Source organism: Ambystoma mexicanum, chromosome 6p (assembly GCF_040938575.1).
Source record: "Ambystoma mexicanum isolate Mex_15411 chromosome 6p, UKY_AmexF1_1, whole genome shotgun sequence".
Classification (NCBI taxonomy): domain Eukaryota; kingdom Metazoa; phylum Chordata; class Amphibia; order Caudata; family Ambystomatidae; genus Ambystoma; species Ambystoma mexicanum.
The window spans coordinates 1,122,893,236-1,122,912,556 of record NC_090935.1 but is presented as its reverse complement, the minus strand read 5'-3'; the positions used below and the strand labels follow the sequence as shown (position 1 = coordinate 1,122,912,556).

The following is a 19,321-nucleotide window of genomic DNA, read 5'->3' as shown; positions in this document are numbered from 1 at the left end:
CGCCAGGCTGATTATGATAGTTGATTTTTGTTTTTCACATTCTGAATGTATCAAGGACTGTAAGAGTGTACATTGTTTCTTTTTCCCTCGTTCCCTCCCTTCCTTGAAGCGCTTTGAAACACATTGTGTATAGGCGCTATACAAATAAACTATCAATATCAATATCAGGAGTAAGCATGCTTCATTTAGGGTCTGACTCATTTCAACTCATAACGATTTGGCATTGGCCTAGTCAAATGACTGATGCGATAAATGCTTCATAAAAGCAGGTTCTTACTTTCACACCATATGCTTCTTTATACATCTGCCTACCCGGTCGTTGGTTAGGAGGACCGCCCCAGCAGGTGTTCTCTATACCTGCCCTGATGGGAGCTTACCTTCTTCCTGGCCTGTTGGTCTTTGCAGGAGTGTGCCTTCACGTGCTTCCTCAACGAGCTGGGATCCGTGTAGCGTTTGGCGCACCCTTGAATCTGACACGCATACGGTTTCTAGAGATGGAAGACAGGAAAGATGTGGTTGTCAGCACACCATAGCATCACTTAAAGAGTTGCCCTAGCCATTACTGTGCACGAGGGCCAATTGACTTTGTCGTGAGACTTCAAAACAAAGAATCAAGTAACGGTATCAATAATGCTATCCACTGCATTTAATTTGTACGTTAACATTCCCTGTTGAAAGACCTAATTATTCAGACAAGTAACTTACAATGACGTCCCCCTTTGCAATGGTTAGGTTAGAACCTAGTAAAGCTCCTTGCCACACAGCAGAGTGTTTTGTAAGAAACCTGCCTCAGAGACAGAAAGAACAGAGAGAAAAGGTTAGTTCAGCACGAGAAAAAGACAGGCGGAAAACACAAGAGTATGCAAGAACATTTATAGTAAGAAACACAGATAAGGAAGCTTACTTTAGAAAAATAGGATGGTATTCAGATTGTCTGGGGGCTCACAGAGAAGTATGCTCTTGCTTCCCTTTAAGTGTTTTAACAGCGTTGAAAGATTAATTGTACATATCTCCACGTAGCTTATGGTAGAAAGGAAAAAGTGGAGAAGGTGACTGTTGCTATGGTGTTCTTCCACTACCTCCCACTCCATGCTGACAGCTCCTGGCAGCGCTCTCAAAGAGACTGTACGTATGTGTTTGTACTTATATGCACCAAGAGACAGTCCCTGCCCAAGGGCTGTATGCTATGGATCTCACCAGTGCAAACAAATACAACAGCAAAAAAGAAGGGTTCATTAAGTCTGATACACGAAGGCCTTTATGGCAAAACCATCTATGAACCATTCAAGAGCAGTACACGTGTAATGCTGCGCAGTAGATGTTAAACAAAGAAACAAACTCTGACGCAGTTTCTTATCCTAATTCTCTGAACACGATCGACGCGGAATGGTGCTCTTGGCCAAAGTGACGGATTGGTGTTTTCTCGCTTGATAATTAAGAATGTTCTTATGTTTTGATTCTATTTTCTATTCAGGTGGGCCGAGAAAGTCGTTTGCACTTTTCACAGTTCAGTAGGTCTTTGCTTAAGCACCTATTAAATGCATTACAACTTTTAAAATAGGCAGGCAACCCATCAGAAAAGGTACACGCTCAGGAAATATGTGAGTTCTTGTGTGCATAGTTGTTCTCTTTCCCCATTAAAAGTGCAGGCCAACAAGTTCCAGAACGAGAAGCAAATCAAAGCGGCAAAGCTGCTTCTGGCACGATTTCTTTTTAACTACGCTTTGTTTCAAGTCAAATCTGTTTGATTCACTGAGCCCGATTCACAAACATAATTTTCCACTTGTGCATGCACATGCGCAACAACCTCCCTCCTCGGTCCCCCGTCCTCCCTCTCTCTACCTCTCCTTCCCACCTCCACCTCTCCGCACTCTCCCTCAATGGTTCTCTCAATCTCCCCTATCTTCTCTAATTGACATTCTATCCCCTATCCTATCGCTCTGACGGAATCTGGAAGGAAAAAGTTCCAAAATGATCTCTCCAATCCCAGCCTACCCATCGCTGACATCCAGGCATACTCTCACTGACATCCTCTTTGTCGTTCCTTCGGTTTCCCTTATGGTTTCTGTGATCTCCCCTTTCTCTTCCTCTCCCATTAATGGTGGTACCCATTGGGAGGTACTCGTGGCATCCTTACTGTCCTCCAGGGTCATCATTAACATCTACCGCAGTGACACTGTCATGGTCCAGGGCTCTCAGCCCAACCTCCTCCTTCTGGACAGTCATCTGTCTCACATCAACTTCCTCCCCTCTCCTGCCTCTCCTCTCCTGCCTCTCCTCCTCTGCCACCCCTGTAGCCCCTCCGCCACATGCACCATACTCCTGTACCCCTCCACAGAAAATCTTTAAAAGTGGCAACCTGCTCCACTTAGCTACCCTCAGCTCTCGCTCTGCCGTCAAACACTCCTCTGATATCTGCCACCTCCTTGAGGACCTCGACCTAGACGTCCTCTCTCTTACAGAGGGGTGGTTCACTGCCAGCTTTGTCACACTTTTTTACACTATCCCCCCTTGAGGGTTACAAGATCCTCTCTAAGGCCCTCATTACGACCCTGGCGGTAAGTGAAAAACGATGCCGGTAAAGGATTACCGGCATCGCTTACCGCTACGGACGATTATGACCTGAGATAGTGCTATTAGTGGCACCGTAATCAACGGTGCTGCTAAAAGGGCCAAGGGCGCGGGCACGCGACCCCCATGCCGTAAATACCGCCATGGCGCTAAGTGGGGAACTTTACAAGTCACGCGGACATGCAAATAACGCCTTTGTGAAGGCCGTAAAGTACCTTACCGCCATGGTGCTAATACCGCCATTGCGAACCAACCGTAAATGGCCATGTGCAGTGTTCCCAGCTGCCACATGTGCTCTCAATCAGCACAGGTGGAGGCAATACAGACTGGGCAAGCACAAAAGGAGCACACCCCACCCCTTCCCACACCCAGTCACACTCCCCAATGAATGCAATACTACTAGCAATGCTGGGGCTGGAGGACCTGATTGCAGTGGAAGTGCTACAACAACAACTACAAGAAGAAGAAAAACAGGCAGCACAGAGGAGATGCAGGAGGAGAAGGAGGGCAAGGCAGGGCCAGCATGCCCCCCCAGCACAGCCAGTGCCACCACGCAGGCAGCCCCCAATCCCACGCATCAGAGCCAGTCCATTCAACCTAACCGCTGAGCAGATCCACACCCTGTACCGCCTGGACCGGGACACCATCACCACCATTGTGGACATGATACATGACGACATTGTCAGCCTCATTGAAACACGCACCACCATCCCACCCCTACTGAAGGTAGTGTCTGTGCTCCACTTCCTGGCCACAGGCACCTACCAACACACAGTGGGGCAACTGCATGGCATTTCACAACCATTATTCTCACGTACGTTGAACCAAGTGCTTGATGCCCTCCTCAAGCACACAGACAAACACATTTCCTTACCACGGACTGCCCAGGAGATCTCAAACACCAAAGTGGGTTTCTATTCACTGGCCAGCATACCTGGTTGCATTGGCACCATCGACTGCACCCATGTGGAATTGGTGGTCCCACATGCCATGGAGGTAGCGTACCGCAACCGTAAGCTATACCACTCAATCAACGTGCAAATGGTATGTGACTCAAACAAGATCATCACACATTGTTGTGCTCGATACCCCGGATCAACCCATGATTCAATGGTCCTGCGGAACTCCACGATTCCACGCTACATGGAGCGACATGCAGGGCAGAGATCCTGGCTTCCCAGTGAGTCGCATGTTAGGCTCATGGAAATGTGATGTGGGTAGGTGATTGAGGCATAGATGCATACTTCACCTGACTGAGATGGGGGGGGGGAGAGATGCATACTTCACCTGGCTGAGATGGGGGTGGGGGAGATGCATACTTCACCTGGCTGAGATGGGGGGGGGGAGATGCATACTTCACCTGGCTGAGATGGGGGGGAGGAGATGCATACTTCACCTGGCAGAGATGGGGGAGGGGGGATGCATACTTCACCTGGCTGAGATGGGGGGGAGATGCATACTTCACCTGGCTGAGATTGGGGGGGAGAGATGCATACTTCACCTGGCTGAGATGGGGGTGGGGGAGAGATGCATACATAACCTAGATGCGAGTGCCAGAGAGAATGGAGCAAGCTCATACCCCAAAAGCAGCCCAGACTGGACCTGACACCTGACCACATAATGCAAGATGTAAGCAGCCCTACCATGCGAATGAAGCAGTGTCCCAACCATCCCACAGACATCTGTATGTGCACTGTACCAAATCAGACCGCATTCCCCTCAACAAAATGCAGCTACAAGCAACGACTATAGCCAGTACACAGCACAAAACACCATGAACTGAAAGGCCAGTCCCCCATTAATGCGTACAAAGGAGTCACATGAGGGTCAAATACAGCAATACACCACCACACTGACACAGAGAACCAACGAAATTGCATGACACCATTTGTTGTGCGTAGTGAGTGTATCATGAGGCTGACATCAACGTTGCCAGGATGAAAGCATACAAATAACTGGACATCTGCAAGATCACAGAAACAACGGTCGTGGACTGACACATTGCATGTGCACTCACAAGCCACTGGACCCCCCAGCGCACACTAATCGATGACATGCAAAACAGTCCATTAGAGGAATACACACATAGCAGTCACATCGTGTGACTCCATTCATGCATGGAAATGGGGTTGAGATGAAGAAATAAACGCATGCCATGGTGTCACTTAATGAGATCAAACATGATGACTTACACATACATTGTTGCCCACATGCAGGTGATGCAGGCTATCCCTTGAAGCGGTGGCTCCTTACCCCAGTCCGGAACCCACAGAACAGGCACAAGGAGGACTATAATCGTGCCCATACACAAACCCGTGTGGTGATTGAGCAGACATTTGGCCTCTTGAAGGCAAAGTTTCGCTGTCTCAGCAGGTCTGGTGGGGCACTCCTGTACCGCCATGATAAGGTGGCAAAGATCGTCATGGCGTGTGTCACGCCCACCACCCCACACACCCACTCCCCCCTCCCCCCTCTACTCCCCAACACACCCACTCCCCCCTCCCCCTCTACTCCCCAACACACCCACTCCCCCCTCCCACCTCTACTCCCCAAAACATGGTGTGGATGACTGTGCACAAGTGCATCATGTGGCACCAGGTTCCTGCCGATCTGCGTACGGGGCTGGTTCTGGTTGAACTGGCAGCCGAGGAAGAACTGGGTTGCTCACTTGGACGCATGTCCCGCATTGTTTGTACTAACTCAGAAAGTACAAGCCGCACCGCGGCCAGTTCAGCACAAATGTCCTTAGAACTGGACCCGATAGCAGACCTAAGAGTAGCAACACAATCACACATTTCCTCCCTAGTGCTGGTGCATTCTGTGACATGCTGTGTCAACAGGGCTGTAAGTTGCTGTTGGCGCGTAATGATTTCCTGCATTGCCTCTTGGGTGTTGTGGCCTGTGGCTGATGATTGTGGCGTGTCCATTATACTGCTGCACTCCTGCACATGTGCGGTTGGGCTGGGAGTAACCGGCAAAGAGTTTCCAGGAGATAGCCCCTGTATGATGTTGTCATGCTGGCTGCACGGGGACAGGTTGGGGGAATGCAGAGGGCCAGTGGGGGGACTCACAACATTATCAACATCCCCTTCCTCGTTGTCGGAGATCGCTGCAGTGGCAGCAGTTTCACCGATGGTGCTGCTTTCTGCAGATCCAGTGCCTTTGGCGGACAACAATGGGCACATGGTGGATGTTGGTGGCGCCGAAGTGGTGGACTTGGTAGCCATTGGTGCCGTGGCCTGTGCTGTGGGCCATTTCCTGATGTTGGGGTTTTCTTGTTCCCCCTGAGGTGGAGGGACGGTGTTGTGCCTCTTCGGCCCTGGCCCTCTTGGCAGTGGTTGCACCTGTGTCTTCATCGGCGCTGTCCGAATGTGAGCCTGTGGTGGACCAAAGGAGGGAGAGGGTTAGTGATGGGTCTACGGGCATTGAGCAGGCATTGTGATGGCTGCATTCATTTTGATTGCTGGATGGTTCACATTGGAGGCAGTGACATACAGGTAGTCTCACTCTTAGGTGGTTGATGCATGGAGGCATGTGGGTAGCTACAGAAACGGGGAGCATTATGCATGTGTACAAGGTGGAGGTCAGCACTGCCTGTAGGCAGTCTTGTGCTAATGTGTCCAGTGGACCCTGGTATGCATCGTTGCACTTCCCAATCATCTGGACAACATCGTGGTGAGATTGGCATAGTTGGACTTGAGGCACCTACCTGCATCACCTGATGTCGGGGCTCCTCTCTCCATGTCCCCAACTCCCTCAATGCTCTCCATGCCTATCGTGGCGGCACATATCTCCTCCCAGGCTGTAGTTTCAGGGGCGACTCAGCACCTCCACCAGTCGCCATGCCGAGATTCCGATTTGCCGCCAATATGCTTCTGACGCGGAGACGTAGATCGTCCCACCGCTTGCGGCATTGTTTGGCAGTGCGGGGTGTTGTGCCAACGGCACTGACCCTCTGGGTGACCATGGCCCATATTACCTTTTTTCTCTGCAGCACCGGTCTGGTCATCTCCGTGGAGAACACAACATCAGCATGCTCTTGGAGTGTTTCGGCTAACAATGTTAGCTCCTCCCTTGAAAAGCGCTCCTGGCGCAGCCGATCTCCACTCTTTTTCAAAACTTTAGGCATCGTGATGTCAAAGGGGTGGTGTAGGAGGTTTGTGGAAGTTGTGGGGGTCAGGTGTCTAGTGGTAACAGAGGATGGCAATGGATTGTGTTTTTAAAGATGGCCGCCGTGCTCTTTCCCATTCCTGTGCGGTGACGCTACTTCCAGATCCGCTTATTTACGGTCACCGCTAATGGCGATGACCGCTAATGTCGATGGCTAGGGTGGCGGAGGTGCTATTTGCATGGCATACGATGCCGGTAAGTGGGATTTTACGCCCTTTAGCGGCATGGCGGCGATTCCATTACCGGCATGGCGCAATGCTCGTGCCCGAGAGCTCGTAATGTGCCGCTTTTAGCAGTCTCTGGCCAGCACGGACACGTTATTTGCGCCATGCCGGTAATGGCCGATACTTACCGCCAGGGTCCTAATGAGGGCCTAAGTCTAGGCCTAACCAGCCCGGGGGAGGAGTTTCTCTGATCTTCCCTGAGTGGGTTCCTGCTACTATCATACCCACTCAGACCTACTCTTTTGAATGCCTTGTTTAAAAGCTTGGTGTCTCTCCTGGCCTCTCTCTCGATTATGGCCACCATCTATGGGCCCCCTGGCCAGGTCTCCCACTTCCTCTATGAATTGACTGACCTCACTTCTTCTCTCCTTGCCTCCTCTGACAAGCTTCTCCTCCTCGGAGACTTCAATATTCACCTTGATTCCCCTGTTACGGCCTCTGGGCTCTTCCGCAAGCTATGTGACTCGCTTTAGTTCTCCATTCTTCCCGTCCGGTCCGACGCACTCAGCCAAACACACCTTGGATGCTCTCATCACTTCAGACATCCCCATCTCCAACCCTCTCATTAATACTCATTCATGGTCTGATCATGGTCTCCTTTTCTCTCACCTGGATCTCTTGGGTCCCCCAGCTAAGCCCCCGCCCATTCTGCCAGCTTCCTTCTCCGTCATTCGACCTATGAAGTAAGTGTCAGTTGCTGCTTTTGCTGCCACCTTTACTCCCCCCTCCTACTCCTACCACTGACTTTCACTTGACACAACCCTTACTAACCTTCAGCTCTCCATCTCCACCACTATGGACATCCTTTCCTCTGTCATGAGGATCCGCATGAAACCTGGCTCCAAGTGCAATTCCTGGTTTGACTCTGACCTGGCCGCTCTGAAACGTAGTGCGGCTGAGATGAAGTGGCAGGCCTCAAGCACATCCTCTGACAAACTGGCCTTCAGCAGGCTCCAAAGGCAATACAGACCCTCCATCTGCTCCAAGAAGAGGGCCTATATCCAAGCCTGCATCTCTGCGGCCACTAACAACACAGCTGAACTTTTTTCGAAATCTGCAAGGAACTCGCCAACCATACTGCAGTCTCCACTTCTCCTCCGCCTTCCTTGGCACTCTGCACTTATCTGGCCTCTCACTTGACCTCTAAAACTCAGAACATCTTGTCATCTCTCTCTATTGCTCTCCCTTCTCCCTCACCCCCTCTCAGGCCGAGCTTGGCCTCCTTTGGCCCCCCTCTCCCTCCCCTTCTACTCTCCTCTTTTCCTTCTATAAAACCTGATGAGACTCTATGAAGGTCTCATCCAAACAGGTGCTGCCCTGCTCCTCCAGAACTATCAAGGACAACATTGTAACCCTTGCTCCAGCCTTGGCTGATTTCTGCAATCACTGCTTTGCCACTAGATCCTTCCACTCACTCCTCAAGCACACCCTTGTGCAACCTCTCCTCAAAAAGCCTTCTGTCGAGCCATCCTGCCCAGCAAACTACTGCTCTATCTCCATTACTCCCTTCCTCTACAAACTATTGAAGAAGCGGGCCATCTCCCAGCTTATCCACCACACTAAATCTGTTGGTTGTCTCCACGACAACCAGCCTGGCTTCAGCGCTGCCAGAGGCATGGAAACTGCTCTCCTGAACACCTTTGAAGACCTGCTCTCTAATCTCGACTCCAGCTCTCCTTCCATTCTCAATCTTCTTGACCTTTCCTCTGCCTTCGATACAGTCAATCGTGCTACCCTGATAAATTAACAATGTGATAAACGTGAATCACAGACCTGGGTATGGACTGGTTAACCTCCCTCCTCTTGGACTGACCTTCCCAAGTTTTACTGGGCCCTTTTCTGTACACCATCTCACTCTCCACATGTGGTGTCCCCTAGGGCTCTATCCTCTCGCCTTGGCTGTTTAACTTCAACCTGGCTCTTCTATCCCACTTGATCTCCATCTTCTCTCCTAACTTCCTGTGTTATGAGGATGACACACAGCTCTACTTCAAGTTTCACTCCTCTGCCTCCTCCTCTCCTTCTGTCATTCCTGACTGCTTGTCTGCTATCCAGGTATGGTGCTCTGCTAACGATCTCTGCCTTAAGGCCAGTAAGACAGATATCCTTCTGATTGGGACCCCTGCTCCCTCCTTCCCTCCCGTCACCTTCTTGCGAGGCAAAAAACCTTGGTTTCATCTTCGACTCCTCTCTCTCCTTCTCTCCTCCCATCAGAGACCTTTCCAAGAAGGCCCACTTTTAGCTACACCTCCTCAGAGGCATTCTCCCTTTCCTCACCTTCCTCAAGAAACTCAATGTCTGCAGCAGAGCCCTGGTCCTTTCCAGGCTGGACTACTGAAACAGCCTCTTACTCATTCTGCCTATACACTCCCTTCGCTCCCTTCACCTAATCCAGAATAGGACTGCAAGACTTATCCTTGGCATCAAGCCCAGGGACAGCATCTCTCCAGCCCTAAAATCTCTTCATGGCTCCCGGTTGCTACGAGGATCAAGTTCAAGACCCTTTGCATCATCCACAAGGCTTTCTGGGGCCTGGGACCCCTCTACATCCAACTCCCTCTCCCTAAATACTGCCCTGCTAGAGCCCTTTGATCCTCTAGCTCTAACTCTATACAAATCAGACACTTTGCCAAGCAGAGAGTGGGGGGGTACATCTCCTCCATAGGTGCCTCCCTCAGGAATGCCTTCCCTGATCCTCTCCGCTTTGAGCCGTATCTCCTTAAATTCTGGAAGCTTCGCACAACCTTCCTTTTCTATTCTTCCTTCCCTCTACCCCGCCCCTGCTAATGTCCCTGTCTGCTTCTTCACTGGTTTCTTTAGAGTCTTCAGGGCACCATGCCCCCAATTACAGTCTAACCTTGAACTTGGTCTCACCGGAACCCCCCCTACCTGCACTGCCTACTGGGCCCCTCTCCCAGCACTTACCCGACTGGGCCTGCACCCTTTATCCCTTCCAGTCCCTTACCTCGCACTTAGCTCGTGGACCTTCCTTCCCTGTACTCCCTGCTTTCCCCTGGCTCTGGCCACCTGGCCTCCACTGGCACTCGCTTCTCTCATGGGCCCTTCCGCCATGACAGCAACCCCCAACCCCCTCTGCGCTTCTTTTATTGCACTTGCACGTTCCGAATGGCACAGACCTAGTAGGATCGTTTCTTTTTTATCCTCCCTCCCTCCCCACCTTGTCTTGTTGCGCATTGAAACACATTGTTTATGCACATTATACAAACTCAATCAATCAATCAACAATGTGTTAATGCATATAAGTATTCATATATATCTCTTAACAGATGACAAAGATACGTTGGCAACTGTTCAATGGTGTATGTGTGTGTGCTTCTGTTCACACAAGTATAAAATTGAGAGAGAAGGGGCAAATGTACTATTATTTTTTAGCAGAAATGCAGATCATCAATATGGGAATACGCAAATGCACTCACTGGGCATACCTGCTCATAATGCACTCATGGGTCATGATGTATATTTCTACCTCTTGGATAGGTGTGAAAATATATTTTTCTTGTTTTAGCAATTGAGCATGAGAGGGGGCGTGGCCTGGAGCTCATGGCAAGTAGTGGCTGAGTCGCCGAGCTCTGGCCAAGACGCCGCATCTGGATCCTTTTCGCCCGATTTGAGCTGCATCCACGGCGACGAGAAGCGGCCACGAGCGCAGCTGAACCGGTCCCCGACAGGGCCCTGCAGTTTCCGTGAGAATCAGAGTCTCAGTGCCCGAGAAATCGCCACCGAAAAGATCTCCCCCTCCTCCCTCAGACGAGTTCCAAGATGGCGGCTAGCCTGTGAATCCGGCGCCGTGTGGAGCAGCGACCCCCATCGCAGCCGCTTCGGTATACAAGCTTGGAGGCACGTCGGAAGCCAGTTGCAGCCGCAGTTGTGCCCAACCTCCCACCCCAGCACGCCTTAACAATCGGCCCCGGCAACCCGCATCACGCCGCGGGCTGCAGCAGAACCCCACCCCCACCGAGGAGGGAGAGATCAGCTGGCCGGGGGGACAGGCGGAGGATCCAGCCCGGAGTCGCTGGGAGCGGACTGCTGCTACTGACCCCAGATGCAGTTGGGGAAACGCCCCGATCTACGACCAGGAGAAGAGTTGCAAGTTCGGAGCCCGCCAGGGAAGCAAGAAGAAGGTGACGCTCGGACTCAGCCCCAGTGAGGGACTTGAGGTGAGGAGAACTGCGGGAGGGACGCACAACCAGCTGGGCCACTGTAACCTCTCACTAACTGGGACTATAGACGCACGACCACGGGCACCCTCTTGATCATATTTTCTAAAATAAAAACGGATCCATCAGGCCCAAGTTGACTTTATCAGGAGTGCCCCGCACGCCATTTACTGACTCTCCATTAAACTTGGGTGCCAACCCGAATAACGCTCTCTGGACGCTGGAAGCCACAAGATCAGCCCCCTCAGAGCCGCTGTCACGAAGGTGAATGCTCGCCTGGAATTAGTCTGGGAACCTGACTCTGCCAAGCCAACACGGCCCTCCCAGGAGACACTATAAGCTACCCAAGGTCTCCCACCCGAATCCTGCTCACGAATTCCACGAGTTAGCGGGAGCTGTGCCCGCAGGAACATCCCCCACATATTGTGTTCCAAATCCGGCCCAAACACCCACTCCTCTGCCGGCACCTCCAGGCCACCGCGGTGCACGGACAGAGCCGCTCCCAGAACAGTTTGAGCAAAGCCCTCACAGACCCCTCAATATGTCCGCCAGAAACAAGGCAAAGGCAACCACCATGGATGCTTACGTGTCCACCAAAGCTAAGTCCCCTCCACGACTGGGACCCTCTGCCCCCGAACCTGCCCAAGCAAATGCACCGGAACCCTCGCAAAATCAAGCCCAGGTGCTGGAAGCCATTGCATCCCTGCCGACCTTCATAGACTCCAGAATTAGTGAGTTCAAATCTGAATTACAACTCATGCGTCAAGATGCCCGCAATTTAACGGAAAGAGTGACAACGGCTGAGACAACCATAAAAGAAACGTCCGATAACACAAAGGAAATGAACACTAAAGTGGTCGATCTGGAAAGAAAGGTAGCCGTACTTGAAGCCAGGGCAGAGGAGGCAGAGGGCCGGGCCAGGCGCTGTAACGTCAGGATACTTGGTGTCCCTGAGGGAAGCTAGGGATCAAACCCAACGGCCAACATAGAGTCCCTGATACAACAAGGGGTAGGGGCTGAGAAGTTAACACAAGGATTCTCGGTTGAAAGGGCGCATAGGTCCCAACAGAAAAGACCACCAACCGGTTCCCATCCCCGCCCTATAATCGCTAAAATACTCAATTTCCAAGACAGAGAAGTCATTTTATGGCACTTTAGTGAAGAGTGACACATCGAAAGGGGAAACAAGATATCCATTTATCACGATTACACCCAGAAAGTCCAGAGGGAGAGAAACTCATTTGTGCCGATTAAAGCGCGCCTCAGACACCTGAATCTGAAATATATGCTGTTGTATCCCTCTAGGCTGAAGGTGATTCACAAGGGCCGCGCTATCTTTTTGGAGACCCCAGCAGCCACCAATATGTGGCTGGAGGACAACAATTTAGCAGACGGAAGAGAAGACCAACCATTGGAAAACTGAGGAGACCTCGTTGTAAAAGGTCCAAGATAGTGACTGACACACGACCCGTAAAGATAACACAGGCATAAAGCACACAAGAACCAAGTAGGTAAACCTAACAACAGTTAGCCACTTAGATGCAGCCCTCGCTCGGCCCCGCGCCCGGCACAGGGCCCTACCCCCACAAACAGTTTAAGGGCAGGTCAGCCGCCTGTCCGACCCCGCTTGTGCCTGATACCCGGATGGGCTCAGACGGTACGAGAGCGCCTGAGCACAGAGAGGAGTATGGAGTGGCTGGGCGCACAAGTTTAAGTTTTGTTAAATGTTTTGTTAGTTATGCAGTCTTCAAAATACCGGGAAGGGAACGAAATGGGACCGGGTGGTCTCGGAGAGCAGCAACAAGAGCACGTTGGCACCCAATTGTGGAATACCCAAACCATGAGCAACAGCCGCAACGGGTCACCAGGGGGGACCGAAACGAAAAACCCAATATACCGACGGAATGGCATCCCAACTTAAAGTGATGACATGGAACGTGAGAGGAATGGGCAGGTACTTGAGAAGGAACCGAATCCACTCTTACCTGCACAGGAAAAAGATCTCGATCGCAATGCTCCAAGAGACTCCTCTTACGGAGGAATCCACAACCAAATTAGCCGAGCGCTGGGGTGGGACCGGGAGAGGGGCACCTTACTCCAAGTTTGCTAGAGGAGTATTCACATGGGTAAACCCGACTGTGCCATTCCAACTACTGGACTGTGAAGCCGATAAAGAGGGCAGATACCTAATAATGTGGGGTATTATCGAAGGCAAGTCGATATGCCTAGTAAACTCATACCTACCACAATTTGGAATATCGGCACATCTGCAAATGCTAACCACTAAAATGACAATCCATAGAGACAGTTTATTTATTTGGGGAGGTGATTTTAATTGCATCAGGAACAGAACTATGGACAGATCGGACCCCCCCGTCAACCACACAACGCCGCAACCAAAGCACTAAACAGCACAATGGAACATCTCGACCTGGTGGATATCTGGAGGGAGCAACACCACACTGAAAATAGCTACTCCTATTACTCGGCCCCACATAAGGTTCACACGAGGATCGATTACTTGCTCATTGATCGGGAACTGGCACAACAGGTCGAATCCACAGTGTACCTAGGCAGATCAATATCGGAACCACTCGCCGCTGGTTATGCAATGGTCAATCAGAGGACCCAGACCACCAATTCCGAAATGGAGAATGCCATCGGCAGCACTTACAGACCAAGCATTCAAGGAGGAACTGGGCACCAAACTGGAAGACTATCTAGACATCAACAAAGGCTCAGTGGCAAGTTGGGGCACACTATGGGAGGCCATGAAAGTGGTGACAAGGGGAGAGGTGATATCTGGAGCGGGAGGCATCCGCAAACAACTGAAAGCGGAATTAGAAGATTTAGAAACCAGGATCACGTGCCTCGAATCCGAAATCGACGCCACATCGGACACTGAGGTCGAATTAAGGAAAACACGTGAAGAATGCCTCTCTGCCTGGAACAGGCTGTTCAAATTCGACTACACGATTTACACAGCCAAGGCACACAAGGAAGCAGATAAGCTTGGTAGAATGTTGGCCTGGCTCTGCAAACGAGAGTCTCCAAAGCACCTCCCAACCGAAATTACGGATGAAAGAGGGACAACCCACAAGACACAGCATGACATCAATAGTGCTTTCGCGGATTTTTACTCCAAATTGTATGCTCACTACAAAAAGATACCTGGGGAAGACATAAGAGCCACCCTAGAGGAGATAGGGCTCCCAAGACTATCAGCAGACCAAAGAGACCTGTTGGACGCCGAAATTACCACAGAGGACGTGACGGAGGCGATCAGATCGCTGGCTACATGTAAAGCCCCCGGGAGCGATGGACTCCCACCAGAGTTTTACAAGACATATGAAGCGACCCTCATCCCGATCATACATGAGGTGTATTCAGAGGCCTATGAAACCGGAATCCTACCTAACTCTATGAAAGAGACAATAATCATCCCCATACTTAAGCCTAAAAAACCCAGCAATTATTGTGACTCTTACCGCCCGATCGCAATGCTAAACTATCTGAGAGAGACGAAGATCTAGCAGTGCTATCGCTCAATGCCATAAAAGCCTTTGATTTTATCTACTTGGAGTGGCTGATCGAGGTATTAAGGGAGTTTGGCTTCGGCGAAGGCTTTGTGAGATGGGTCAAGGTGCTGTACAACTCACCGGTAGCGAGAGTAAAGACTGGAGCGATGATATCGAAGCCCTGGGCAATACAGTGGGGCACCAGACAAGGATGCCCGCTGTCCCCGATGTTATACATCCTCGGCCTGAAACCGATAGCCATATACTTCCGGAAACAGCTCTTTGATGCTGGGATCAGGCTAAGTAATGAATACTCCATAATATCCCTGTACGCAGACGATGTTCTCCTATATCTGAAGGACCCACAACTCAATGCACAAGTCACACTAGACATCCTGGACAACTATGCCCACTACTCTGGGATCGAATTCAGCAGACAAAAATCCTGCGCGTTCCCACTGGCCAGACTCGGGAGCTTGGATAAGTCCGACTTACCAGACGTTGGGATAAAATGGCAACCAGAAACATTTAAATATCTAGGAGTCGACGTAAGCCACACCCCCGAGCTCTCACATGAACTTAACACCGAAAAAGCAATAAAAGGCCTCTGCAAATCCATGAAATTTTGGTCGAAACTACCGCTTGCAATGATGGGCAGAGCAGCAATTGTCAAAATGATAATCCTTCCGCGACTATTGTACTACTTTGTGTATATCTGCTACTATATCAGACCTCCCTTGGTCAAAAAACTGGAATCTTTAATCAAGGAGTTCATATGGGGGCCTTCCAGACACAAGCTCTCCTTGTCCACACTCACGCTGCCATACAAAGAAGGAGGGATACAACTTCCAGATTTCCAAAGGTACTATCTAGCTGCACAACTTAGCCATGTGGCGAAATGGCTCTCCGATGACGCGTCTCCCGAATCTGAGCTAATGCGACAAACACCCTCCAAACTATTCCCCAAGGAAATTCTCTGGAACCCTATGAAACAACCAGCAGCTGCCCCCATGATTGTGACCCTGGGCAGGCAGATATGGGCTAGAACCTGCTCAATGCGACATCTGAAACACCCCTACCCTCCCAACACTCCCATCCTGGCGGACGCCTGTAAAACCCAAACGGACCTCGCGACAGCCAGAAACTGGGAAAAGGCCGGAATCTATATATGGGGCGACATGTTCGAGGACGGTAGATTCAGGGAACTTGAATCATTCCAGACAACTGAAGGAATCGGAAGGGGCCAATTCCTGTGGTATCACTGCCTCAAGGAGACGGCCAGGAAACAATGGGTGGTCTGGCCAGAGGATCCCGTTCCAGATCCCCTCCTCCAGGAACTATACGACCTAGCTGATGGCTGGAAACCTGTTTCCCGCCTGTACGATAAACTGTCAGACAGACCCAACCCGAAAAGCGCAGTGCTGAGAAAAAAATGGGAAACCGACCTGGAAATCACACTAACCGAAAACGAATGGGAACAAATACTAATATACCCCAAAGAGGTGTCTAGAAACACCAGGTTCAAACAGATCCAACTGAACGTCCTGTACAGAACGTACATGACCCCACTAAGGGTTGCCACCTTTAATAAACAAGCACCTCCAGTGTGCCCCTGGTGCGGAAAAGACAAGGCTGACATGATTCACATGTTCTGGACTTGCACCAGAACGGCAAAATTCTGGTCCATGGTGAAAAACACCTGCACAAACGCTGGTCTAATCAGATACGAATGGAACCCAAAAGAATGCTTACTAGGGGCCCATCCTAGGCTGAGCAAATACACACACCTAGTCAAATTAATGGACTTAGCCTGTATTCTTGCAAAGCGATCCATAGCAATGGCATGGAAATCACCACAGGGCCCGAATCACAAACGATGGCTCAAAGACCTGGAAAGGTGGACGGAAGCTGAGACCAGGGCCTGGCAAGGTGGAACCAACTCAGGCGGTGATAAAGCCAACCACACCCTAGAATCATGGAAGGCCCTCCTCCGAGACATACAGTACACCGCTGACCATAAACCCCCATGAACAAGTACTCCCACCAACAATTTGTCCAAAAACCACAGGGGAAGTGGGAACCCCTGAACCTAACTCCTTGAGACCCCTGATCACCTGCCCTCCCCCCTCTCCATGCTGCTAAGAACTATGTATCGCATCAAGAAGACTGCACCGGTTTGTTATCTGTTTGTTTGTCACATTGACATTTGTTGTGTATTGAAATACGAGTGTTTATACAAATTCCAATAAAATACTTTTAGCAATTGAGCATGAGACACATCATAATGAAGTGTGCTTCCAATATGGGTGTGTCAGGGCCTGCAGATGTTTAATACATCCTATATATGTATTTTTGCAACTTTGAAGTTAATTTTGATTGGTTCATTCCCGACCATTTTTGGGCTTATTGTAGGTCTGGCCTCTCTATTTCTTTTACCTTAGCACTCCTCACTTTTGGAAGAGGGTGGATGAAATAGTTAATGCGTAATTGCTGATTGTGATTGATGTTGTATTTCTTCTGATTTTTTTCTTCTTGAATCAGATTTTGATCTGTACGTATTCTAATACATATCTTCTTCATATGTGACTTCGATGTTGTTAACTTCATCTTCTTTATTTTGTTTTATATGGTGTGTAAAGTTATGAATTACCCAGCCGCAACTATGTACAAGGTCCTGAGAACATGTCATAAGGGGAACTTAGAGACGGTGAATGCTTGGACAGAGGAGCTGGGTGAAGTGATTGACCAAAAATGCTGGCTGCATTGCTGTGGTAATGTGAGACTTGTGAACATGGACTGGGACATAAGAGCGTCGCAAACCAAGCTTCTATTTAGGGCCTTTTGGACGCCAGTGCGTCTGTTTAAGAGACACTTGTTGGAAAATGATCTGTGCTGGAAATGCAAACAAGCAAGATGTACTTTAAGTCATCAGATCTGGTTCTGTCCCAAGACTAAGGTATTCTGGGAGGGAGTTTGTGAGAGATTAGGTTTGGTGTTGAGCTGCACCATTCCAATGGTTGTGTCTCTCTTAGTACTGGGTGATGTGTCATTGTTAGAGGATGTTGACTTTAGAAAACAAATGTGGTTCCTCAGGGCCTGTATGATTGCGAAAAAGATGATTCTTAGGGCTTGGAAGACGTCCATCTCTTTTTGCATCGATGAATGGGTGGATGTGTTGCTTATGATCTCCACCTATGAAAAGGCAATTTGCAAATTGTAAGGAGAGACTGAAAAGTGTATGGACATACGGGGGATCTTTCTCAATGTGTATGGTTAACGTCTCATGGTGACTCAATATGCTGGTGCGTTTTGTCCAAATACACTATTACCCTGAAATGTATTCTGATCTGCTCTTATGCTAGCCAAGACCATGCCATGTTACGTGGGGATGTGTTTTGTGATTATTTATAAATTGGACTACCAAATGATACAGTTAGATATTCTTCTGTTTCTTTCTCTTCTCCTTTTCTAGTCTATTTTCAATTTTCTTTCTTCTTCTACTTTTTCTTCTTATTTATGTTGTGTTATGCATTATGAGATGATTTTTTCTTCTTTTTCTTCTCTGTTGGACTCAATCTCGGTTTGAAATTTTATGAAACTTTTAAACTTGTTTATTTCTGATTGTATTGCAAACTTTATTGGTGAAAATAAAAAATGATAACCAACTATTGTCACACCTAATAAAAACAATCATATTATATATATATATATATATATATATATATAATGATTGTTATATATAAATACACTTCCAAGCTTAATTATTTTAGGCCACTGAATAATAACTTTTAATTTTAAAGTTACCTTGAGATCTTCTGCTAGTAAGCTGAAAATCTGGACATTTTGATAAAGCCCTCCACATAAATAAATATTAATGTATATTATTACAAACATGGCAGAGCACAAATAATAAGGGTTTGGTGTGGACATTTGTGAGTTGCGTAGTAGCAACTCTTTTAGGCTGTAAAAGTCCAAGAAGCACTAACTTAAAAATATTTGGTGTAGATTGTAGATTTGCAAATGATGCATGCCCAGTCACTTCATAGAAGAGCTGGCTCTGTGAAATTATATACATCATGCTGCAAAATCTCAAATGTAAATAATATAAGGTTGTCCAATGTAACGTTATATTGAAGAAGCCAGATGAAATATTGATTTAGGTGTGAGATCAGTCAATATGCTGGACAAGCCCTGTTATTAATAGCTAAGGAACAAGAGGTACTAGGCAGGCATATATTTGAGGGGAACAGCAAGGATTGCACTGTCTTCATGATGTTTTTTTCAACAGTTCTAGTCCCAGAACGGGAATATTTGAAATACAGAAAACAAGGAGTACATTCAAGTTTTCTTTCCGGGCTCAGCAAACAGTGAACAGAGCAGTTTAATAGAACCAGGCGACTAAAAACGGTCATACATTTGTGCTACTTAAGAATAAGATGGCCGGGATAATGGGCTTTTCGGAGAGTTCTATACAAATATTCAAAAAGGAGTTGTCTTGGCTTTTACTGCAAATTGTTCAAACAGGTTTTCTAGAACATATTATTCAACTATCTTGGAAATGAGTGAATATTTCATACTTCCAGTTAAAGAATTAGGATGCTACATAATGCACATACCCACCTGGAAAGTAAAAGAGAAAACGTATGCTAAGCTTCTAACC

The 19,321-nt window shown here is 48.9% G+C and overlaps 1 protein-coding gene across 1 annotated transcript in view; it reads right to left on the bottom strand.

The window, feature by feature from the left end:
• The window catches only part of GLIS3 (GLIS family zinc finger 3), a 1,977,963-nt gene that overhangs the window by 631,029 nt on the left and 1,327,613 nt on the right, over positions 1-19,321 (bottom strand). The window contains exon 6 of the mRNA XM_069625730.1: positions 378-488. Coding sequence (XP_069481831.1) covers positions 378-488 — 111 coding nt within the window. The remainder of the gene's footprint in view (positions 1-377; positions 489-19,321) is intronic.